Here is a 25,711-nt window from a genome sequence, read left to right on the forward strand (position 1 = left end):
TATTCTTCATAACAGTGAATAAAAATCTAAATTACAGTGAAACTTTCCAATCATCGCTTTTGCTGATGATTCTAGCCACAGATATTAATCTTGTTCTGTCTGCACTTTAACACATATATCCAAGGACAGATCTATAATCATAACATTGAACTGTTGACTAAACCAGCATCACCCAAGAGAAAGATAATGCAAGCCACATGTAACTTAAAATTTTCTAGTAACCATCTATGAAAAGAAACAGGTCGAATTAATTTTAATAATATATTTTATTTAATCCAGTATATCCAAACTATCGTTTCAATATGTAATCAATATAACATGATATCAATGAGATACCTTGCATTTTTTTTGCATGGCCTTGGCAATCCAATGTGTATTTTTCACTTCTGACACACCTTGGTTTCAGACTAGATGTATTTCAGGGGCTCCGTGGCCCATGTGGCCAGTGGTGAGCATAATGGACAAAGCAGCTCTTAACAGTCACAGAAATGATTTATCTTATTCTGACAAAAAAGGGGAAGAAGTTCTGACCTTTCCTGTGTTTTCCTGTTCATCGTAACTTTCACATTAGGATTTCTGATGGTATCCGGCCGTTGTTCCTCCACACTGACTTCAACGCACTGAGCACGCTAGTTGTCCCTAGTTGGTTACAATCAGTAAGCCTGCTCCGAGTATCATGGACCCTTTCACAGCCTCTCCATGCACAACGCTGAGCCTTTCTCTTCTCATTTTGGACCCTCACTCCACCCTGCTCCAACACACTCTCTTTACCACCCTCTGCGAGCGCCTTGGTAGCACAGTAGAGCTTTGAATGCCATTTTCTGGATGTCGGTCATACACATCCACAAACAAATGAGGCACAGAGTGTCCTAAGGGTGGAAGGGATGGGAAGGACTCAGATGAGCAAAGAAAAATCCCAGAGTCTCAGACAAACAAGAATAGTTACTGTTTTACTTTTTTTTTTTTTATCCTCACCTGAGGATATTTTTCCATTTTTTTGTACAGATAGAGTGGGAGGGAGAGAGAGGAAGGGGGAGAGAGAGAGAAACATCGACGTGAAGGGACACATCGAGTGGCTGCCACCCGCACGACCAACCAGGGCCGGGGACAAACTGCAACCGAAGTACGTGCCCTTAGCGGGAACTGAACCCGGGTCTCTCTGGACCGCAGGCCGACACTCTAACCGCTGAGCCAAACTGGCCAGGGCTTGTTTTACTTTTTAAGTAAGAGACTCTCCTATGTGTTAAGTGATTCTTTCTGAAATGTAGAAAAGCATAAAGAGAATAAAACAGTCCATATGAAGTACACATTCCTTTTGCAATTTTTAAAAAAAGAAATTGGGAGTTTATTACTTGATGACCTTTTACTTTTTCTTATGTGTATGTATTTGAAAAAAGAAAATGTCTCCTAACATATTAGCCCAAATCTGGTAAGAAGTTAAATAGTTCTATGTCAAAACACACACACACACACAGTCTCTTTTACTTATTTCCAAGTAGGGGATTTTTTTTTTAGAAATGTAGCCAATCAATTATCCTCAATGTTGAAAATGGAATATCTCATTTCTATACCTGGAGAAATGACTGAACAAGAATGTCCTGTTTATATATGAATTTAAAAACTGTCCTGATATTTACTGCTCCTTGCCAGGCTGTTCAATACAAAAATGTAGCTTTCACTTTTGTTCTGTCATGTTCAATAGTAACACCACAGAACATATCAATCATAAACTAGAATGAGCAGGTTTATTGATTATAACAAAACGCGGGGAGGGGAGGATTAATTCTCTGTGTTTAAAAGGTCCTATCTTTATAAACTTTACAAATTTTGGAAATCAAAATGTTCTTAAAAAGTATTTCCAGGATGGACCCTTAAATAACCTTAAAAAAGACGAGTACCTTAAATTAATGTTCTATTCTTTTAATAGACAGTCATACTAAGAAAGACTAAATCTGTGTTTGTTGAATAGTCCTCGAAAAATGGAAACATGAGTTATTTTGAAATCTTTTAAAAAAGTACATAGTGAACATTGAAACAACACTCCCAATCTGATTGTAATAGCTTTCACACAGCATGGCCTTCTCCATTAAGGGAGGAGTCTGGGGCCTGGGACCTGAAAATGGCTAGTGGGTACCTGGCATCTGGGGAGAACAGTAGGATGTGAACATGGAAATTTGAGCCACTGTGGCATTTTTAGAGTCCATTGTTTTGCTGAGTTTGTGACTTCATGACAAGACCTTGCAGGGGGAAGGAAATCGGACCCTGTGTGTGCCACTTGTACCTTAAGGACCAAGCTAAGTCCTCAGGTATCCACTCTGCCCTGATGTCTCTCTACAGAATATTTGGAATTCTAAGGCAAAGGAGTCTTCCCTTAGGCCCTGGTGCCATGGTAGACAGATAGACGACCTTACTCTAAAGACAGATAAGCCTTTGCAAAACAGCTGAGCCAAGCCTCCATCCCCTTACAGGTCCTGGAGGGGACCTTTCACTGAGAGGGGCTCCCCTGGGGGATTTTGGGGTTAGCCAGAAGAGACCAAAGGGAAGGTGAGAGTTTGAAAGGTCTGGCATGGATTTCGGTTCCGGAATTCTTTGATCGAGTCAGTCTTCTGAAAACCCAGACTCCCTCCACAGACAGCTACATTTAGCTCCCAGATTCTCCCCTTATTCCGAAAGTGGTCGCGGACCGTGTCTGCCATCCCTTTCTTCTCTGCCAGTGTGTGGACAAGCCTATTTCTAGAACATTTCTGCATTCCTTTGGGATTCACTACATATTTCAGAATAATATACGATAACATTTGGTCATTTAAATGTCTCTCTCTTCAAGACACAAAAGGTGAAATAAAGATAGAAATCCACCCATCACAGCTGGTAAAACCTCACTAAAAAAAGAGGTTTGCTTGTGTTTTAATGGCAAGAATGCACTCAGTCACATGCTTTCAAACCAATTAGCAGTCCAGATGAACTAACCAGTCGCATTCCATTTATAGGGTGGGGGAGGGGAGAAGTCAAATCTGTATCTTTAAGTGTTTCTGAGAAATGACGACCTCCAGGGCAGAAAGAAGGCGGATCAGGAAATAGCTATGCAAATCGCATGCCTATAAAATTACTAAAATTTTGATCAGGAGCATTAACAATTGCTCCAGCATTCACCAGTAGGAAACAGGCGTGAGTAAGACTGGGCATGTTTTGGAAAGGATTACAAGACTGTTTACTTACATGGTTTGTTGAGCAGTCAATGAAGTCCATGGCTGCCTTGGACTTCAGCTGCCCAGGCAATCCAGGTATGACAGATGCAGTCGTACATTCCACTCTCATTAGTGACTTGGGGGGATCTCAGTGATTTTGACCAAGAGCCAAAGTGATGACTGGGCCTCATATAAAACCTGTTCCTTTTTTTCTTTATTTTTCCAACCTCTTTCTAACAACACAACTGCTCACCCTTTTCCAGAAGGTAGAAAGGGGACCTGGATTCTGAGAGCAGAGATCATTGGACATGCGGGATTGTAGACAGTCGGAACTATGTGGCTCAGTCAACCAGGGTATGGCTCAGGCCAAAGCAAACTTGGACACTCAAAGCGGCCATGACATCCGGAGTGGCCAGAAGTACTCATGATTCAGGGCTGTGGGGTCTTGGTGGCATTTGAGAGTGAAGGCATATGTGTTTGGTTCTAGTTTCGGTTCGCAACTCTGGATCCATCTGATTAATGCTTTTATTTGAGAGAGAAAAAAATTACACTTAAATATGGAACTGTCAGAACAATGATAGAAAATGATACAACGCGGTGTTCTTTAAAATGCGCTTGTTGCTTTAAAATTATGATTTAAGTTAGACGGTTCTACAGGATGAGTTGTGCTTGACAGTGGCTCTGTGTGTTCATAGCTCAGATAATGCAGTTGCTTCTCAAACAATTCTCTTGGGTTTAAAAGGCTGTTTATAGAAAAACAGAATAAAAGCAAACTGGAATATTCTTAAACTGTGTGTAATTAATGCTTTGTGACATCATGGAAAGACTCAACCAGTGAACAGATGCTGAGTACCAGTAGCTAGAGTTTCCTGGCCCCACTCTGTTAGGCATGGCATAGTGAGTGTATGCAATAAACTGTGGGTTTAAAATAAAAATTTCAGAAACTCATTTATGAATTTTTAAAGTAAAAATGTCTTTAAGTTAAAGCAAAAACGAGGGCTGAGAGCTTCTGTTTTGCTTTCCCCCCCCTCCCCAAGTATTTGAAAACTGAAATTCTGTAAGAGATTATCTGTGAAATGCCTTTCTTTTATTACACCCATAAATTTCAGGAGTGGCTTTGATCAAGCCTTCTGCCATTCTTGGTTTCTAATCTTTTATTCATACGTTAATAACTTTAAAAACACTCATACTATTTTTGTTGTAGTGAAAGAGGAAGTTTCTAAATAGTCAAAAGGAAAACATTGAAAATAGAAAATGATAACTAAATTAGGGTAGGGTTGTTGTTGTTGTGTGTTTTTTTTCCAGAAAGAGCAATGCTTCATGCTGAAACTTGCCAGAGTATTTTAAGATTATTGTCTATAAAGAAAATGTTCCAGAGAATTGATGTCCTCAGAGGAAAGGCATTAGAGAAATGCAAAGTATTATCAGTAATGGATACTATACATAGAACAATTGTTTGTCAGTCCTTAATACTTCAATCAGTGGAGTTTAGTTTTCTGGCTTGTGTTTAGTGTTTAAAACACACCACACCACACCACACACACACACACAACTTGCAAGTCAAATAAGTTAACTCTCTCTGCTGACTTCCTCTAGACATTGACCCTGGGGTTAAACTCTTAGGAAAATGATGCCTGGTTTTCCATTCCCCTAATTCCAATCCCCACCAGCAAGCAAGTCCTTTCTCTGGGTAGAAGCTCACAAAGAATTTCTCGAGAGAATATGTAGCTGCGTTGGCAACAAAATCCTCTCTGCAAAAGGAGAAGAGAGAGTTGTTAACTAATGAGTCAATCCAGCTCTTATAGCAGTTTATCTTCGTGGTATTTCCAAGAGCATAAATGTTATTAAAAAAAAGAGAGAGAGAGAGAGAGAGAGACGGTCATGACAGGAAGAACACAGTTGAGAAAAACAGGAACATTGAAGCCAAAAGCAATTTACTTTGCCAGTAACTGGTTACATTTCCTTTGTTTTATTATTATTATTGCAAGAGCTGGGGTTGAGATGAAAGTTTCCCACACCTGCACTGACACATAACTTGTCAGGACTCATTGTGAAGTAAATCTATAAATGAGTGCCTGGGACTCTGAGTTCTAGACTCTAAGAAGAAAACAACACAAAACTTGTTTTGCTATATTGTCTTTAAAAAGAGACTATATTTCTTTAATATGTGAAGGAGTTAACAAAGAGAAATAACAAAACAAAACACAAGGGCTAGAGGTCAAAGTGGCGTGGAGCAGAGTGGTGGCCGATTCTTGTGGGATTAACACCTATCGAAATAGCAGTGACTTCTCAAAGGTGAATACTTGTTCATTTCATGTCACTGAGTAAGAGGAACAGATGGGCAGTCAGAGAGGACTTTTTTTTTTTTAAACCACAGAAATCTTTCACTGTTCGGGCAGACGAGTCAGTGGCCCTCTGCAAGGAGAAAATGAGCACGGTTCTCTAAGTTTTATTGGAAGTCTGTGGCTTTGGTGGAAGTCCTGTTACCTACTGCTGAGTCAGGACTGGCCCATGGGGACCCTGCTTGCTGTCAGTTCTGCAGGGTGCTGTTTGTTGCTTGGCATGAGTTGCATGCTATGTAGTGTTCGGGAGTGTTCTCACTTGGGGAAATCTCCTTGGTGATTACCAGCCCAAGTTAATAATATAAATACCTCATTATGAGACTGAGTGTGTGTGTCTGTCTATTAGAGAGAAGTTACTTAAAGCAGAGGCTCTGGATAAAGTCCAATTGCCTGGGCTGGAATCCTTTTGGTAATAACCTGTTATACAACCTAAGACAAGTAATGACATCTCTTTCTCAGTTTCCTGGTCTGTAAAATGGGATTCATAAGCGCACCTTCTGCTGGCTTGTTGTGAGTTATAAAAGAGTTATTGTGTGCAAAGTGCTGGCTGCTACAGAGAAAGTAGGTGCTCAGTAAGGATCAGCTCTTATTACGATTATTCATGTATGATATTAAAAAGATTCATGCAGAGAGCATTGACTGAATTCTGAGTGAGGCAGGCAGGGATGGCTAGTGGGTTATATGCACAAAGAAAAAGTCAAAAGTAACTGCGTTTATTGCTTCACGCGATGTTTTTTTAAAGTAGAGCTGACTTGTTAGTTATGCTGTTGGTAAGTGTATTGCTGGCTTCCCACAGTAGCTTTGCTGGTAGAGATCAGTCTCATCTGAGGCACTGGAGCTGGTGTTATTCTGGAGTCTGGGATTTAGGTTCTAACGTAGCCCTTAGCTGTTGAGGGGCGGGGGGTACCAGTTTAGGTTGGTCCAGAACAGCTCTCCACCTGACCACTATCATACCACAAAACATTTATTTTCACTCACCTACCTAGCAAATGATTTCTTTTCTTGACCCTACGGGGCTCCAGAAATGTTGCTCTCCCCAAAAGCCAGCCTCTCAATCTCAAAGCATCGCTGGGTTCTGTGGATCCAAAAGACCTCGAAGTGTATTATGGGAGCTGGGACTTTGAACATCTCCTCCTTAGGGCATTCGCTCTTTGCATGTGGGACAAGATTCTGGCCCCCGTGAGATGCCAGGCACAGTGGCTTAACAGTAGTCAGGAACAAAAGGCTGCAGGTTTTCTGTCTCAGTTCCCACTGGTTTATGTTCCCAGAGTTCAAGGGTAAGTACTAAAGTCGAAGGGTTTCACAGGTGCCCAGTGTGACAGGTATACACCTGGTCAGGTGGGCAGGCCCAGCTCCAGAAGAGACAAAGGAGAGACATGTGGGCATCCTTATTTCCATTAGTCTATCGTTCATTCAACAAATCCATAGTATGCAATGTCGCCTCCTGGGTGCGTGCTGGGGCGAATGAGAGACGAATCCGACCTGGCCCTGTCCTTAAGGACTCTCCGATGTAGTATAATAACAAGCCACCAAACACAGCTCAAGTACAAAGAATAAAGTACAAAGTGATGATACCCAGCCTAAGAGAAGGTCAGCAAAGGAGTTCAGAGAGCAGACTAAAAGAGGAATTTGAGTCTGAGACTTGAGTGATTGATGGGATTTAGCCAACATACCTGAAATATCAGTGTACTGGCCTTACCAGGAACAAGAAGCTCTTTTCTCTAGATCAGATCCCACGCAGAGCTGAAGTTTGTGTGGCCAGAATATTAGGTCCTGGTGTATTCTAAATTGGTAATTCTCAGAATCTGCTGGGGAAGGACATGTGCTTCTCTGGGTTCTGAAAACAGCTCAAAGAATGGGGAAAACAGACCCGATTTGGAGATGACTTATTGTCAGTTCCCGGAACCTTTGTCTTTATTTAAAACAGCCTGTTTAATGCAAGTTCTCTCTATCTAAAAGGCCTTTGGGATTTGAAAGCTTTTCTGGAAATAAATGCCTTTTAGGTTCAAATGCTTTTTTTGCCAACAGGAACCAGTCTTAGAACAGAGGCGATACTGTTTTGTTTCTTTCCGTGAACCGCCTCAGATCTACCCCAAGTTTGTTTGTCAGCTTTCTGCGCTGCTATTATTTTGATAAGGGGACATGAAAGTACATCCTTCCCCAGCGATCATTAAAGCTTAGCACTCGGGGCAGCTGTGGAAACACTTCTGTGCTGCACAGTCTCCAAACCCAGAGCCCACACCCTGGCTCCAGGCTGAGGACCGTGTCAGTCATGGAAGGTGGCATCACACTCCCGCAGGGGAGCAGGGGGTCAGGATCCACGAGGCAGGCCAGATGAAGTCACCAGCCCCGTGCAGGGAGGTGGAGAGAGCAGAGCCCTCTCTCTCTGCCAGTCTGGCAACTCCAGCAAAGTCCTCAGAGCTCATCCCACACACTCGGTGCTAGTCACTGCTGTGTGTTTACATGAGTAATGAAGCTGCCGGGGGAGGGGAGTTGTAAGCCCAGCGCGGAGCTTCGCAGCTCTCATTCGGAGGGAAGCTGATATCCAAACCGAGTCCAGCCCAGACTCCCTGGCCGTGGCGGGGAGCAGTCAGGCACACGCTGTAGCTTTCATGAGCCCAGGCATCGTCAGGCAGATGTTTGTCGACTGGAATGGGTAATCGCTACTTTCTCTTTGCTTGATTTGTGTTTGTGAGCTTGTTTACCTTCCCTAATTCCAGGCTGGCTTTTCGGGGATGGACTTTCAGACTCATGTTTTGGGGAAAGGAGAGAAGGGAGAGCGGAGTTGATGGGGGGCAGGGGGGTCCGAGCTGGAGCCCCAAAGCCACTTTTTAAACTTTTGCCTGGTTGTAAAGGGAGCTCTCTTTTTTAGAGCTGTAGGACCAGCCAGCTGTTATCCACAGTAGAAAATCAAATTAGTGGGATTAACTGTGTTTGTAAAATGAGTCCAATATAAAACGTCCTAAAACCACTGGTTAGCTGCGTGGCGCGAGCAAGATTAACAACAATTAAGAGGGTTTGAGTTGTTCAGATTTGGCATTGTCATAATCCTGAAGAGTGTGGGTACCTGGAAGGGTCTGAAAGGAATGGCTTGGGGGTATAATTCATTCCTTCGGAATTCTTCAAGAGCTAGTTGTTAGTTGGTTTGTTTTACTTTTGTTCGACTTGGGTGACTGATGAAGTTAAATGGGAAAGCTGATGCCGGACAGCCATAGCCCTCAGTAAACAGCAGCTTTTTTCTTCCTTTTTTCTTTTTTTCTTCTTCTTCTTTCCGTATGGATCTGAAAGGGATTCGAGCTCAACATCAAGGTTGAAATAGAACTTTGATTTGTCTGTGGCTTTTAGAAAGTATAAATAATCTCCACGGAATCTGGCTAACCCCCGTGTGATCTTTGGAAGTTATTTTAAATAACCCTCAGCATGGTCATTAAAAAATATATATTGAGAAGGAAAAAAGAGCATGCTGATTTAAATGTGTCTGCCAGATTTGTTCAGATTTGAAACATGCTGGTCGCGATATTATTAGTAAATACATGTAATAATGCATATTTTTTTAGATTGTTATTGTGAATGTCTCTCTGTAGCTCTCTCTCTCTACTTATTTGTATAATTTGAGGAAATGCTCGTGTCTCCAGTTTTGAAGAGAGATGTTTTCACACATAGCATTACTATGATACCATAATGGGCTGGCACATCACTTCGGTTTCTGAAAAGAGACAAAACAAAACAAAGAATAAGCTCGGAGCCTGGCTCAGGGCTGTCTTCAGCTCAGTCTGTTTCTCTAACAATGGGGACATGCATTTTCCTTTCATTATCCTTTAGAGCTAAGGACTTCATTTTATTTATATTAATTAGACATGTTGAAGTGTAATAGATTAGCTTTGGGAAAGAAGCACAGACGTGTATGGTCTTCCAGGATGCAGCCCATAGGACAGAGAAGCATAAAGTGAGGGCTGGCTACCACAGATGTGTACACTTCTCTGCATACATGATGGGGGCCACGGTAGTGAGAGTCTCAGTTTTTAATAAGGAAACCCACGCCGATGAAAATGTATACCAATCGTTCTCCATTTGTTTTCAGCGCCAAATCTTAAAGGCAGACCACGCAAAAAGAAACCGTGCCCACAGAGAAGAGATTCATTCAGTGCTGTTAAAGATGCCAACAACAATTCGGATGGCAAAGCCATTGCCAAGGTACGGTTGTTTTGCGCCGTGGTGTTCATTTTGCTGCATCTTTTTATTTCCCGTTTCCTCTTTCTCTCTCAACTCTTATGTCTTGGTGGCAGTTTGCAGTTCCAGATCTAACTTTGGTATTCACAGCTCTCTGCTTTGTCTACTCCCTCCACCTCCCCTGCTTTGGTGAGCATTTTGATTAGTCAACAGAAAGACTTCCCACCTCCCAGTTTGGCCTGTTGGGTAAAGGACAGATGATTAAGCGCCCACGTCATTGAGGCTGAGATTTCATAGTAGGTGACACAATGACATAGTTTACTCTGCTTGTATCAAAAATAGACCAGTTGAGCCATCCTCTTTCTGAATGTGCTCAGCTAAATATGCTTCCTAGATTAACAGGATGAAATTAGAAATGGAGAATTAATCATTTTAGTTATGTTGTTTTTTTCAAAATCACCTCCAATTCACCTTAGAGTAAAATGAAAGACACATAACCAAACGCTTACATGTATACGTATACCCACATACACATTTATATGTCTTTAAAGATCTTTCTCAATGCAGAATGAAGGTTCAAATTCTAGACTATTTTATTTATTTATTTATTTTGGGGACCTGGGCCTATTTCGCCTGAGCATTCTTTGGGATCTTGAAAGTGCATGCCTGAACTATTTAGCACCAGGAAGTGTGAAGTGTCACTTCATATTTTTAGACTTATCTTTCTTACTGTTGTGCGCTTGGATCAGGTTTCCATGGTTCCGTTTACGGGGTGTTTGCGTTTAGGTGTTTCTGTGCCAAAGGCAGCAGTAGCCCCTTTAGGACCTGAATGGGAGACCGGATAGCAGCCGCTACCACATTTCCAGATTCCAGGCCTACACTGATGAAAGGGGGAACTTTATGATCATTGGTGGATTTGGAAGATCCTGCTGTAGAAAAACGTGAATTCAGTGCTTGTTGAAAATCTATTTTTCTGCCGTGTCCTCCACTTCTCTCCGTGTAACGAAGCAAATTCTAGACATTCACGTTCTATAAATCTCATCTTCACCGGGAATTTCTGAGGACGTTTTAGTTACCTCTTCGTGCTTGCAAGAGCGCCAAGGGTTGAAAAGAGATCAACTAGTAGAAGTGTTGGCTCTATGTATTTAGCCATCTGTCAATGAGTCCACCTGAACACGATGGGCAACATTTTCTAGCCATTTGGACATCTTGGCCTTCGAGCTTCCTATCTAGGGCTTTGGCTTCCTTGGGCTTGAAGGAGGTGAGCAGGAACAGTTTATTCCCTGTGATGTGGTCTGCAAGGTCCTAAAGAGTGGAGTGAGAAGGTTTTAGAATTGTAACATTCAGCAGAGCTTGAACGGCCGATGACTTGTTGGCTCCCTGCCCCATACCTCTAAGGTGACATCATGCGTTTACACCAGCATGTCCTATACCTGAGCCCAGCAGGATGAAGCCCCTTCTTATGTCACGTGGAGTCACTACCAACGATGCCTCTGGGAGTTTTATGAAACTCCTACAACTGACCTGAAAACACAACCCTCCAATATCTCTCTCCATGGAAGGCAGCCCAGGACTCACGCTCAGCCCTGCAAAACTGAAGAGAGCAGGACCCTGTCCTGCAGCTGATGTTCACTGGCTTATCCTTCTTAGGAGGGATCGTCTTCAAGCCCGGGTTGTCTAAGTGACCATTCCTACCCCACCTCCCACCAGTGCATCCTTTCAGAATTTTTACCTGGAGGAGGATTGTCCTTCCATCGTTGGTTTCAAGGGAGAATGTGTGGATGTCCTATTGCAGCCCGCTCCCCAGGACTGGTCTAAACGTCCAGCTCTTCTTGGAGTCTTGGATTATAGTCCTGCTGTTCCATTGCAGTGGCTCAGGCAAGACCACTTCATGTAGACGAGAGACTGGTAGGTATGAGGTATAGTGGGCTTATCTGTTGGCACCAGCAGACCAGTGTAAAATCCCTGCAGAATGAACAAGCCACATCTGCCCAGGACTACCATTAAAAAGGCATCTGTATCATCAACTGGCCTTTTCTCACGAAACATGACAGTAGAGATTACAAACCTGTGACCGTCTGATCGTTTGCTGAGCTGGGAGCAACAGTTCAGATGACTGTGTGCCTTTTTTTTTTTTTTTTTTCCCAAAAGTTTCCCAAACAGACCATTTCTGACTATGGATAAGTACTAACTTACTAGCTTCCTGCATCTCCACATGTGATGCACTTAGTGGGAGGATCCACTAGGTTTCTTGGGTGCCTGACTGGAAGAGCAAGTCGAGTAATCTACCTGCGGCCATCAAAAGGTTGCACTGTCTCAACACGAACCTGACATCTGCTTTCTTTACAAGACTGAGGAGTTCATGGCTTTCCGAAGACAGCAAAGTCACGTGGGAAAACGGCTGCCAGTTCTCTGAAGATGTCCAAGTCAAGCCCTGCTGCTTCCCCTGGGATCTTATAGCAGCGGATCTGGGGCCCAAGCCCATTCAGGGGGTGACGTATACAAGAGACGTCGTCTCAGCCTAGGTCTCTAAAGAAAGGCCTCCACTGGAGGAAGGCAGATCTTTTCACATCCTGTAAGCACTTCCCAAGAGCCAGAAGTATATCACAGGTGGTTTATATTCTAAAAGGAACATGACAAGGAAGCCATGGTACTCAAATCTCTTCTTTCATTTAAATCATAACTATACTTTCAATATTTTACAAATAAAGATACTTCCATTATGTTCCATATTTTTTCATCCTGTTTGGTTCTCAGAACTACCTTCATGGTTTCTCCTCCTGGTTTCTGGAGAAAGACAACGAGGGTCTCCTAGCAAGTTAGTGACTACACTGAAATATTCTAGCTGCCTTTCCTGCTGGCTCAGCACATCTCGCTGCCCCAGTTGAAAGCCAAATTAGTTATAACTCAATCCAGTGAAAGGATGTGGTTAATATCAAATAGGTGGTGGTTCATTGAAAACATTAAATGTGGATTCTTTAATTAGCACTTCCTCAATCACTTTGGAAACCCCAAAGCTCTTAGTGAACTCAGCAAGTACAAGATGTACAGGTCAGGCAAAACAGTTCTTGTAATTAACTGCTACAAAAGGGTGGGCTTTCTCAAAGCCAACACGAAGGCTAGCTTCCATTTCATATTTCAGCAGATTAAAAGGCTGAGAACGTTTTGGATAAATGTGAAAAAAATGCAGAAAAGAACTCGGCCTGTTTCTACCCAGAAATAATACCCTAAAGGGCTCATTTATATTAACTGAAGAGATGTAGGGAGCTAGTCCGCGAGGAAGCCACTGTTCGTGTCTTAGGAAACACCTGGTTCCCGAGGAGAACGCTGCCGGGAAGCCCACTGAGGTTCAGGATGGAGTTCAGTAGGTGACAGGCTCCCCCTGGATCCTGCTCTGTGAAGCAGGGAGCCTGAAGGATGTTGGGCCTGATTTGTGCGCCCCCTCCATACTGTGCTCTGTGTCTGGGGGTTTCTGCACAGGTGAGGCAGGTTAGGCAGCTGTCTAGACACCACTGAGGGATAAACCTCATACTCCTTTAACAATGGCGTTTCTGACCTAAATATATAGATAATTGGCCCATTATCTCTGCAGGTTGAAGACTCAGCCTGTTTTATAGGCAAACCTTACATATACCCTTGTTTGTACAAGATTTGGGTTTAGAGGGTGGGAGACCTCTAAACCCAGAGTCCTGCCCCGCGCTAGCCAAGTGACAGTATATAACCTCTCTGAGCTTCAGTTTCCGCAACTGTAAAATGGGGCTAACTACTGGCCTTTTATGATTTTTTTTCTTTATTGATTTTAGAGAGAGAAGACAGAGAGAGAGAGAGAGAGAGAGAGACAGAGAGAGAAAGAGAGGGAGAGAGAAACATTGATAATATCGATTGGCTGCCTCCTGCATGCCCCACACTGGGGATCGGGCCCTCAGCCTGGGCATGTGCCCTGACCGGGAATCGGACCGCTGACCTCTTGGTGCGTGGGTCGATGCTCAGCCACTGAGCCACAGCTGCAGGGCTAGCCTTTTAAGATTCTTATGTACATTAGGTAGACTGTATGAAGCCACAGCGCTGTCTCTAGCTCATTATAGGTGCTCAGTTGATAAATCACCTAAGTTACAGGTTTTGTAAAATGTTGTCACTCAGATGGGTTTTTTTTGTTTTTTTTTTAATCCTCACCCGAGGATATTTTTCCATTTTTTGTACAGATAGAGTGGGAGGGAGAGAGAGGAAGGGAGAGAGAGTGAGAAACATCGACGTGAAGGGACACATCGAGTGGCTGCCACCCGCACGACCAACCAGTGCCGGGGACAAACTGCAACCGAAGTACGTGCCCTTAGCGGGAACCGAACCCGGGTCTCTCCGGCCTGCAGGCTGACGCTCTAACCGCTGAGCCAAACTGACCAGGGCACTCAGATGGGTTTTAATTTGAAGTGTGTTTTGACTACCAACTGAACATTTTTATAAGAGTGTCAGTAAAGTATAGCATTTAAAACCACAAGCCCTAGAGTTGAGATGACCTGGGTTCGAATCCCAAACTTTCCATTTCCTAACTTGGACATGACCTTGTGATTGTGTACGACACGGTCATTCGTCCTTTTTGGACCTCCGTTTCCTCTAACAGGAGGATAGCAACTTGCCTCCTTAGCGTTGTGGGCCTGAAACGAGAGAATGCCTGATGGGTGACCGGAGCAGAGCCTGCTCCACAGTAAGCACTGTAGGAGCGTGGGACCAATACAGATGAAAACCGGAGTAATTTTATGATTTTAAAAAGCCCTGATATTATAGATTCCATCAGAGCTTTAGACTCCGCAGTCTAAAATCTGGCGGTGAAAAGTGATGACCACATAAGGGCTCACTGGATGTTCGCCTTAATATATAATGTTACAATGTACTCAGGTTTGAAAATACTGTAAGTAAAATTTCCACATGGAAAAATGTTTGAATACTGTTTTCACAGCCCCTTAAAAAGTAACATCTTATCTAGAAGCCCAGTTGACTGGGTTTTATTTTACTTTTCGCAGGACCTGTCTGAAGATGTGAAACTATCACTTTAGAGACTAAGCAATAAAGAAAACCTTTTAAAGGGATGTACTTCCCTTTAATAAATAAGCACAGTCTTTTGTATTCTTCGTGCTTGAGAAGGAGAAGCTGGAGGGAAAGAGAGAAGCTGGAGGGAAAGGGAGAAGTCAGAAATCTGAAATGGAAAACGCCCTGAGATGCGGGGCATTTTTATTCATCTCGTTTCCCCAGCCCTTGCCCTCCTCGCTTCGACGTTAGATATGGAGATGTAAAGAATATTGGAATGTACACATTCCCCACGGGCGCACTTGAACTTAAAGTTTGACCCTTTGTACTTCCCTCTTTAACAATTAAAATAGCTCAGCAACTTAGCGTTATATTTAACAACCATCAAAGGCCTCTTGTAGAACACGGCAGAGAGGAGGGAACGACAGGTTAGCAGCTCGGCATGCCAAGTCCCATATTCGCCCAGAGTGTGGAGGGAAGAACATCTGGAGCATTAACCGCCATTTATTTTTTAATTATGGAGCTTTTTCACTTGCTCTTCTTGGGTTTTTAGCTGACCTCTACTCTTTCCTTTGTGGCAAGTTCACATTTCCTATTACATTCTCAGAGCTGACTAAGAAGCAAGACGCCCACATTAAAGAGGGGGAGCTTTGCTTTCCTACCAAGGGTGGATCTGGCTGCACCCTCAGGTGAGGTGGCAGAGACCTAGCTGATGTTCCTGATGCCAACATCTGCCGGCAGCCACGTGTTTTTCCAGGTTACTGGAAAGAGTAGCAACAAGATAAGTTTTCTATGAAGCGATGGACTTGCCTTTCATTTTGATGCAAAGTGTGAAATGTGGCCCTGGCCGGTTTGGCTCAGCAGTTAAAGCGTCGGCCTGCGGACCTTGAGTCTCGGGTTCGATCCTGATCAAGGGGACGTACCTCGGTTGCAGTTCAGTCCCAGCCCTGGTGAGGGCCATTCGGGAAGCAGCCAATTGATGTGTCCCGGTCACATCAATGTCTCTCTCCCTCCCTCCCACTCTAGCTGAATATGGATGGAAAAGTATCTTCTGGTGAGGATTATAAAAAAAAAGTGTGAAATACGGGACTATTGGTTGAGAAGGCAGGGATTGTTCAATGACATTAACATATGGTGCCCCTTAGGACAAGTATATAAAGAGACAGGAGACCGGCCCCACCAGATACAAACACTGTTTCTGATTTCACATCAACATGCTTGTAAGGAGTCTTAAGAGGCTGGCATAGTTTGGAAAACTAGGGCCCACTGGCCACCTGTTTCTATAAATAAAGTTTTATTAGGACACAGCCACACCCATTTGTTGACATGTTGCCTCTGCTTTCATTCACACTCGAGCCGAGTCGTTTGCAATAGAGACTGTAATGGTCCAACGCCTACAATATTTACTATCTGGCCCTTGATAGAAATTTACCACCCCCTGGTCTAAGACAATTCATATTCAGTGATGCCTCTATAAAGCTATTCCAGGGCACGGGTAATTTATTGGTTCTCCCTTCCCACTCAGTGAAATGTCTCACCAGCTATGTCTTTGTAGACGGTCCAGGGCTGCACTTGATTTGATGTGGCATTTCCCCTCCTTTTCTAGGTAAAATGTGAGGCCAGGTCTGCCTTGACCAAGCCGAAGAATAACCACAATAACTGTAAAAAAGCCTCAAATGAAGAAAAACCAAAGGTTGCCATTGGTGAAGAGTGCAGGGCGGACGAGCAGGCCTTCCTGGTGGCACTTTATAAATACATGAAAGAAAGGAAGACGCCGATAGAACGAATACCCTATTTAGGTTTTAAACAGAGTAAGTATGCTTGTTTTCATTTTTGAAGTAGAAAAACTGCTCAGATTCTTTGACTTGGAAAAAAATATTTTTGACTCAGGATTATGTTGAAATCCTAATCTGGGGAATGATGATGTTCTGTTTATACTAAATCTACAAATCATCCCAGCCAGGAATTTTTTTCCCTTCCTCTTTCCGCTACATTGTTCCTTTCTGGGGCAGTTGCAGTGAGATATTTATAGGCTTGAATCCACTGATTATGACTGGAAATAGACATGTTGAAAGTTTCTCATTTTCTGTTTTGTCAATCCTGGTGTTTGCAACGCCTTTCTTCTGAGATAATAATATGACGTAGCTTTATCAGACACAGATGTTGCCTGTGAAAAGACAGCTTTTAAAAGGAGGACATTTAAAGGTGGACAAAACAACAACAAAGAGCAAACATATTTCCTAAGCCCCGAATCTGTTGATAACAAAAACCTGATGACTTCAGAGGAAATATGAAATACACAAATTTGAACCGAGGACCCAAGTTTGAATTAGACATGTGCATTTAACTGTCCTCAGTATATTTTTTATGCAGATCAGGGAACACACAGCTGAGCAGAATTCCATATAAAAAAAGAAGAAACCCAGATCCCATCTTCATGTCACAAATGAATATATATTTGGCCTCTGTCTGGATTTTTGTGGCATACAAAGCGTGAGCCCCTGGCTTGAAATAGTATTTTCTCCAAAAGTATCTTCCTAGATTAAAACCATGTGTCATCTTGATGAAGAATGTCAAACCTGCATGTTTTACATAACAATTTACATACCTAATAGCAACTGGCACTGATTGCAAGAGAACACTCGCAGCCATTATAAACTTATGTAACTACGAATGATTACAATGTTTGTCTGAAAACTGGTTGCTGGAAATAGAAGTAAAATTAATGTACTATGAACAGCTTTGTTGCATTATGCATTGGTTCAGATTAAATCAAGGCCAAGGCAGGGCTCTTGATAGCTTTGAAATAGTGCAAGGTTCAATGAGGCTTTTCAAACGTGTTGTCAAAGAGCCTTTTTACATTTACTTTATTTTATTTTTTATTTGTCTTACCAAGGAATAACTTGAAGTCCAATTTTCCCCTCCTGTAAAAGAGTCAAATCTACAGCTGTCCCATTCCACAGTATTTGGTACAGATGAACAGGGTTGCTAGCAATTTGGCATAGTTGTTTAACAGCATAAACATATGCAAACCCTGTAAAGAGAAATCTGTTTAAAAGAAATATTTTCGCACCACCACACAGGCAAGTTAGGGGACTAAATGGACTCATTTCCCCTGTGACCAAGTATCTTCCTTCCCTTTGATCTGTTGTATCACTGATGCCTTAAGGGTGAAATATTTTTCCTGCTCACTGCAAGGCACCACATACGTCAGTGAAATCCAGTGTGAGCTTTTAATATAGTGCTGCCATCAGACATTCTATTAAAAAGATAATCATATGGTATAACGTGGCTGTTATTTATTGATTATGGAGAGTTCTTATCTGAAGGAAGCATGTATTACTGATTAATCAGTGGCTTCTTTCTAAGGGTTGAAGACCAGGTCCAGTTTGGAAAAATCCCAGTTTCCCCAAGGACACTAATTTAGCTCCTCTCAGTCTGCTGGTGGCAACAAGATGAAAACTGTGTTGTCCTTTATCCTAAAAGTAGAACCACTTCTGTATTTGTGACTGTCCTTTAGAAATATTTTAAGTGGTAATATTATATCCTGTTATTGAGTGCCCTTTGGCAAATTGTTTCCTAAGAACTTAGATCTCTGGGGTACGTTAGTATTTCTTTTTTTTTTTTTTCTTTCTTTTTTTTTTTCTTTTCTCTTTCTCATTGAAGAACAAAACAAAACAAAAAATGTTTTAATTGACATTTCTTGGAAATATGTTAATGCAATGCTTATCTAAATACTTATTGTCCCTCTAACAGTTAACCTTTGGACTATGTTTCAAGCTGCTCAAAAACTGGGAGGATATGAAACAGTAAGTGTTTAAGCAACTTAAATGAAATAATTTTGCAATCTAAACCCCTCCCCCGCTTTGACCAAAATAGAGAAAATGCAAAAGCAAACCATCACTGACTGCCTTTTCAAATGGCTCTACACTTTTGGGGGTTTATTGGACCGCTCTTGGAAACAGTCCCAATTAGTTCCAGGTTTGGCAAAATTGTAAACTTGTCGTAAAAACTACAAGTGGAAAACATATGTAACTCTCCCCTGTCAGGGAAATTAGTTGGGTCTGTAATTTTTTCCCATGTTGAGAAAGGGCTATTATTGTACAACAAGCCAAGATTGCATGAAAGAAATTTCCCTTGGCAACGTACCTGACATCTGCTCATGTCTAATATGGGAAATGTATTAAAGGCTTTCAAAAGTAATCAGTATTGGCCATTAAGGAATAAAACGCAGCAGAATCTCCTCTCATTCTAGGGCAGAGAAGCTTTATTAGACAAGGGTCAGTGCCACATAAACAGGAAGTTATCAAACTTCTTCTGGACAGGCTCTGACACTCTTTATCAGCTAATTCTAACTGACAGGAATGGGCTATTTTTAGCCCACAGGACAATTTGGTGGCCACGGAGTTCTGCAGCATGTATTTTTGAACCCATAAAACGTTAGCGCAACGAACTAAGATTAAAATCTTGAACGAAGAAGAAGGAGCTGCGTTAGTAGAGCGCACAGAGATGACATCTATAATAACATCAGTTGACGTAGGAAGATGTCGTCACTGGAAATATTTTCTCCTCCACACAATGATCAGATTAAGCCATGCAGTTTCTTCTACAATTGAATAAGAAATTGTTTTTCCTTTCTTTACAAAGTAACCTGGGATATCTCTGTATCATAGGAAAATGACAGTGAGAGACACAAAGTCAAGAAAATGAAATTCATTTTAGCCCAAACATAATAACCAGTGTTTCTGGCCAGATAGAGCATATTGTTCCACATACTAATATAATAGCTTGATGTCAGGGCCCGGGGATGGGAAATGATGACAAGCATTATATGATTCAGATAATCTGGTGTTTCCTGTAGAGATTATCTGCTGTGAATTCTGACTAAAAACTCTTTAATGTGAGTGTATGTGCATGTAATATGTTTATTTAATATATGGGCTATACATATGTTTGTGAGGAAATATAATATCGATATGCACTACTTGTAAAATGTGCATTTCATAGCCATGAATTTGCTTAAAATATTTGTTTGATCAAGTGCCCCATGCAAAAATAAAAATGTTGTTTTTCATTTGGTTGGACAAAGAGAGTAACTCTGCCACTGTGGCTCATAGTTTTGAAAAATCTTGAGCTAATTATAGCTTTGATCTATATGAAGAAGATAACTTATTCAGGGTTCCTCTCATAAATTTAGGAGTCAATCCCATAGCCTAGATTTTTAAGTTTAACTTTTAGTGTTAAGAATAGGAGCACACATTTTAATGAACTGTGACTACAGACACATCATTACACGGTATTGCGCAACATTACGAAATGTCTTTTTAAACTCAGAAACTTGCTGTTATTCACTGATAGGGAGACTGCCAGCAAATTTTACAGAATCAGTTTTTCCTGCTTTTGTATCTTCTGTATCTTCACAGGGATTTTTTTTTCCCATGCAACAGCAAGTTGGTGTAGAATATACAAAAGACACTTCTGATAAGTTTCAGGACATTTGCAGTACTCTTTGAACAAGGAGTATTTATTCTTTTGTTGAATGAGTGAGTGAATGAATGAATGCTTACACAATTAGAAAGTCACCTGAACACATACAGGGTGGGGCAAAAGTAGGCGTAGAATGGTTCAGATGGAAAATAATACAATGATTAATGAATAACAATACAAGAATAAACTCCATGTTTCTCGTACTCACAACTGTAATCTACTTTCACCCCACCCTGTATTTACTGAGTGTCTTATGTGTACCAAGCATTGTGTTGGACACTCTGGGAGATGCAAAAATAGCTAGGCCAGTAGTTCCAATTGCTTACCATCCAGAGAGGTGGGCATTGTAAGACCAGGTTGAGAAAGATCAGTGCCTTGTTCAGGTCAAGTACTTCCTCATTTAGAGATGAGGGAAGGAGACTTATTGTTCTGAACTTATTGTTCAGGTAAGCAGAATTTTGGAGAACGGATTTAGACATGAGAGAGCATGGCTTTCCAGGAAGAGAAAATGAAATGGGGAAATAAAATGTGGAGGTAGAATAAAGTTGGGCCCAGAGAGTTTGAGTAATTTAAAGCTGAGTGACAGGTGGCTGGGACAAATGGCCTGGAGAGAAGGATGGAGCCCAGTGAGGAGAGATCTTGGATGCGAGGCCGTGGGGTTACACCGCAGGCCGCAGGGGACACATCCAAGACGGATGACAAGCTAAGTGTTAGGCTTTGCACGTACTCTGCCTTCATTGTGTGTGTAGGTGGGGTGAAGGAGAGAGAGGTTGGGATGGAGGAATATGGAAGACCAGCTTGGCATCTACCTTTTATCTGGTTCTGAGCTTCCTGTCACTTCAGCCAAGCTACAAGAGGACTGGTGGCCTCTGGGGTTACCCTTTTCCCTTCTTCCCTTTCCATTCACTCAACTCCTTTATCGTTCATTGGGTCCCTATCATTCTTCATAACACTGCAGATGTTTTCATCTCATTTCAGGCAGTGAGTCTCCATCACCTTCTTGGTATAACATCTGTCTGGGGCCATAAACTGGATGAAGCTGATTGGTGGGATTCCCACCGCCCTCCTTCCCTCTTTTCTTTCTATTTCTTTTAATGCCTCATAGTACCTGTTGGCCCCGTAGGCACTCAAGGGTCCCAATCCCATTCTACACTTAAGCTTTTGAATCTCCTCTCTTGGTATATTTTGGCTAATAAAACTGTAAAACATTCAGTGAGAATTCAGTTTTGAAGTCAGTCCAGAAGCTGTATGAATAATATCCAAAGCCTGGGGACTTAAGTTGTCATCACAGTGTTACCAAAGGACACTTGTCTGTGAGATTATCTGATACCAGCGCAAGTGTAGACTTGTCATCTCGAGCTCAAAAGAGATCTTAGAATCTTCTAGATCAGTGGTTCCCAAAGGCTACTCAACAACTAGGGTTCGAATTTTCAATAGGGAACTTTAAAACAGAAGCCTTGTCTAGGCCTCCACACGGAAATATTAACTTCTGCGGGGGCGCGGGCCTGAGAATCAGAGAAGCCCTTTTCTTAAGCTCTCCAGGTGATGTTAATTCGAAGCTTAGTGTAGCAAGGATTATTACCACTTCACATGCTGGCCCTCATGGGTCATCGCTTCAAAACGGGGACCCCATTCAAGTCAAATGTCAAAGTTTAGAAAGTGATCTTCATGCTATTCCTAAATGAACATCCAACCTATTGACATTTTTTTTTTTTTTTTTGGCTTAAAAGCAGCACCAAGTTTCCCAGGAGTGTTTTCCACTTGGTAGAGTGGTCATCGAGACTGGGACTCAGTGAGCTATTTTCATTTCGAGTGAGGGAACGCGTAGCACCCTAGCATGTTTATTTTTCACAAATCGGCCTCTGTGTAGTAGAAAAGGGTCTTTGCCGTGTTCTAGTCCCTGACTTCGTTTCACTGAGGAGGGAATGGAGGCACAAGGAGGTAAACTGAGGTGCACCGGTCCTCGTGGCATTCTTCAAATTCTGACACGCTGAGAATTTTTGTGCACAGTTAGTTGTATTAATTCCATAACCATTGGAAGCTGAAGGAGATTCGCAAATGCCCATTCTTTGAGACTTCCATTCTTGGCCGTCTCTTATATATGAGACAGAATGCTTTCTATATATTTTGCGTGATTTTTGGAAAAAGGATCTAATAACCTACCTTCATTAGTAGCATCTTTCAGTTGGTTCTTTGTACCTAACATGATCCTTAGTGGATAAACTGTTCCCTACTGAAACTTTATCTGAGTCTTGAGAAAAATGTGTGAATTTAGGAGATGGGTCAAGAAGTCTGGATGATGTAAACATTCAGTAATAGTAAAAAATGTCAAGTTTAAAATTTGTAAATGTATCTCTTCTGCTGCTCACTTGTGATTGGAGAAAGACCTCCCTCTGGAATTCCTTCTGGTTATAAAAAGAGACCATCTTAATTGGTTTGTTTTTGTTTGTGGTTATAAACTATTTCAAACCTTCTGGTTTGAATTGTGGATTATGGATTATTTCATTTCAATTCTTCACAGCCTTTAAATTGAATTTTTTTTTTTTAAAAAAGAAAGAGGAGCAAAAGTTTTATTTTAAGGCTTTATAACATTTGACTAATGGCCATATTCAGTTCCCTTGGGCTCCTCTGCCTTTGATGGAAATGTACAGTGTGTCTCTGCATCCTGGGGTTTAGAGATCATAAACGTAGTGAATGAATTTGATTTCCTAAGGAAAACAATATCCTGGCATTTTGATTGGTTGGCAACGAGGACCCCTCCCTTTGCAGTCCTAGATGTAACTCCTAAACATTTTAGAGTTGGGCACCTACCATTCATAGAAGATGCGGAACCGGATAAAGTGTGTGGAAGGTGGTGTGCTCGAGTGGTTCCGAGTGGCTCGCCCTTTGGTGGTGGTCCAGAGGCCGTGCGAGCAAGGAAGGCGGCAGAGCCGGGAGATGAGTCTCAAGTAAACTGCATCCTAGAGGCAGAAGCCTGTGCAAGTAGCACCTTCACAGAATGTCAGCTCGCGGCCCCATCTGTCCCCACGGGTGAGATGGCACCACCATTCCTCATCGGGAAGAAGTCACTTGCCTTCTTGCCTTCGGAAGGATTAGGCTTTGACATTAGATTCTGGCTTTGAAGAAAGATGACCGAAAATGACAAAAATGACAGAAACTCTGTCATTTCAAGACATCTTCTGAATCAACTAACCCTAGTTCTCCGGACAGACAAAGCCTCTTGCTTAATTCAAAATTTTCGAGGCCAAAGATGATGTCATGTAGTTTTGAAAGGCTCCAGTTGCTGGAGGACTACCAGGAAAAAAAAGTCATCTTCCTTTAATTCAGCCCGCCCCCAAGGTGTCCTGAGAAAGAAGCTGTTTCCCAGAGTAGCCCGGGCGACGCTGCTTTGCCGGAAAACTCTCCTTTGAGTCCATATTTCCTACACACCCTCAAGCCATGGAAACTCCGAAGTCCTACAAGGTTTCTGATGGCCATTTCCTCAGCAGGCCACGAAAATTCCAAGATTATTTCATCCCTGCAACCTCAAAGGGAGTGAAATCGAGGCTCCAGGACAGTGTCTTGGGTTCAAACCGTTTTCCAATTTTTTTTTTAAGTGACAGGATATTCTCATCAAATAAAATTGTGGAAGGGGCGAGTCCTTCCCCACACACCGGATCTGTTTTCTCGAGGGTGGTGAGCAGGCGGAGGGTGAGTTTCAGACCTTCTTTGTAACACCACCTCGGTTCAGAAGAGCAGTTTGAAAACCACTGAATTTATAAGCAATGCGACTTCAGGGACATAAAAGGCGTAGAGCGCTTTCCACAGCGCTTCTGGGGTCTTACCACACGAGGGGAAGAAGCAACTGTCAAGTGTCTTCAAAGTGAGATTAGGTCTCGCACACACCTAGATGGGTTTATTTTACTTAGGTGTGGTCTGCTCAGTTTTTCATCTTGCTTTCTGGTGAATTTAGTGAGGCTTCCTGCTAAATTATGAACTCTTGAAAGCTGTAGCATCTCTTTCTTTTCGTGATACCTCCCACCCTCCACCTCCATGCCTCTGTACCTGAGACAGCGCCCCAAAACGGGGAGCAGAGGTGGATTGCTGTCCTGAAACCCTGTCCTCTGAGGGAGAACCTCGAAGGAGATGACCGGGGAAGCCAAAGCCAAGAGAAATGAATTTGGCCATTTTCTCTAGGAAACAAAGAGCCAGCCGTTCTTTGTATCCTTCAAAACCTAAAATAAATAGAAGGTCAAGTTGAACCGTGAACATGACCAGGAGGCCTGAAGCTTAATGAGAGAATTGATCAAACTAACCCCTTGGCTAGAACAAACTTTCCAGCTCAGTGGGGCTGGGGGCTGGATACCAGGAAGCAAAAGTTGGTTCTGCGAGGACATTGGACAACAGAACAAAACCCCTAAGCAAATGGATAATTAGGCATGAGGAAGGTGTATCAGAACAGAAGCAGATCCATACAGGTGGGAGCTCGATGCCCAGTAGCTGGGCCGGGAGGAGTTCTCATGTCCTTTCCTCTGCTTACAGGGCCGCGAGACCCATTATAAGTTTGGACAATGGGAGGATTTAGATATTTGCATGGTGAGCACTGAATTAAAAGTGCACCTGGGCACAAAAAAGTAGAGATGTGCACTTAAAAGCATTTAGTAGTTGGAAAGAGCACATTTTATGACTTTCCTGCGGAAAGAAAATATCTCCACATGGCCTGATTCGTCCAGGCTGGCCAGTGGAGGCTCGGGAAGTAGAGAGACCACTTCCTTGAAGGCCCAGCCCTTCACTCCAGATGAGTCCTCACTAGTAAAACTGTATTTAAAGAGAGAACCTGCTAGCATGGGGCTAACAGAGACCCCTGGCCTGCTGCTCGTGGCTTGTTAGCACCAAGTGATGCTTCTGGCTTCCTGCTGCCACCATTTCAATCCTGGTGTGAGGAAGATTTTTTCCCCCCCTTTTTTATGAAGTTTTTTTATTTTTCCTTTTTTATAATTCATTATTTCATCATTATTCATTATTATTCTTAAATAACTTTTGTCATCTCTGTGATAGGCAAGTGTTTAACAGGGCGTTCCCTAGTCTAGATAACAGGATGTTGGGGAGGAGGTGGGCATGGTCAGTTTCCACACCTTAAACATCCCTGTCTGCACTGGTCTCTTCTTCATTACATTTTTCACAAATTATTTTGCTTATGTATTTAGTCAGTTGTTTATTTCTGGAATCCCCCCACAAGGATGCAGTGATGTTGGGTGTTGGGTCTGGTTGTCACTCTTGCATCTCAGCTGCTAGCCTAGCACTAATCAGGCGGGAGATGTTCAGTAACTGGTGAATGGATGGATGAGTGAATGGATGGGCTCAGATATCACTGGAACTTTTCTGTGACTCTGCGGTGAACATAATAACAAAGCCTCTGTTCTACCTAGAGACACGGGCAGTCAGGGTAGAAGGAACCATAGTTGTACTTGATTCTTTAAGAGAGTAAAATTTCAGAGCACTATTGACATAGACCACCTCCTTAGA

General features: G+C 42.4%; 1 protein-coding gene across 4 annotated transcripts in view; it reads left to right on the top strand.

Moving 5' to 3' along the window:
• ARID5B (AT-rich interaction domain 5B) overlaps nt 1-25,711 on the top strand; it is a 175,825-nt gene that overhangs the window by 125,895 nt on the left and 24,219 nt on the right. For 2 of the 4 annotated variants that reach the window (XM_036264631.1, XM_036264632.1), the window contains 3 exons: nt 9,609-9,721; nt 16,326-16,530; nt 18,476-18,528. In XM_036264631.1, the coding sequence (XP_036120524.1) occupies nt 9,609-9,721; nt 16,326-16,530; nt 18,476-18,528 (371 nt within the window). Of the gene's footprint in view, nt 1-3,148; nt 3,282-4,681; nt 8,184-9,608; nt 9,722-16,325; nt 16,531-18,475; nt 18,529-25,711 lie in introns of those variants that run through there. The other 2 variants (XM_036264634.1, XM_036264635.1) reach the window with 2 other exon arrangements.

This window comes from Molossus molossus, unplaced genomic scaffold (assembly GCF_014108415.1).
Source record: "Molossus molossus isolate mMolMol1 unplaced genomic scaffold, mMolMol1.p scaffold_m16_p_17, whole genome shotgun sequence".
NCBI lineage: Eukaryota > Metazoa > Chordata > Mammalia > Chiroptera > Molossidae > Molossus > Molossus molossus.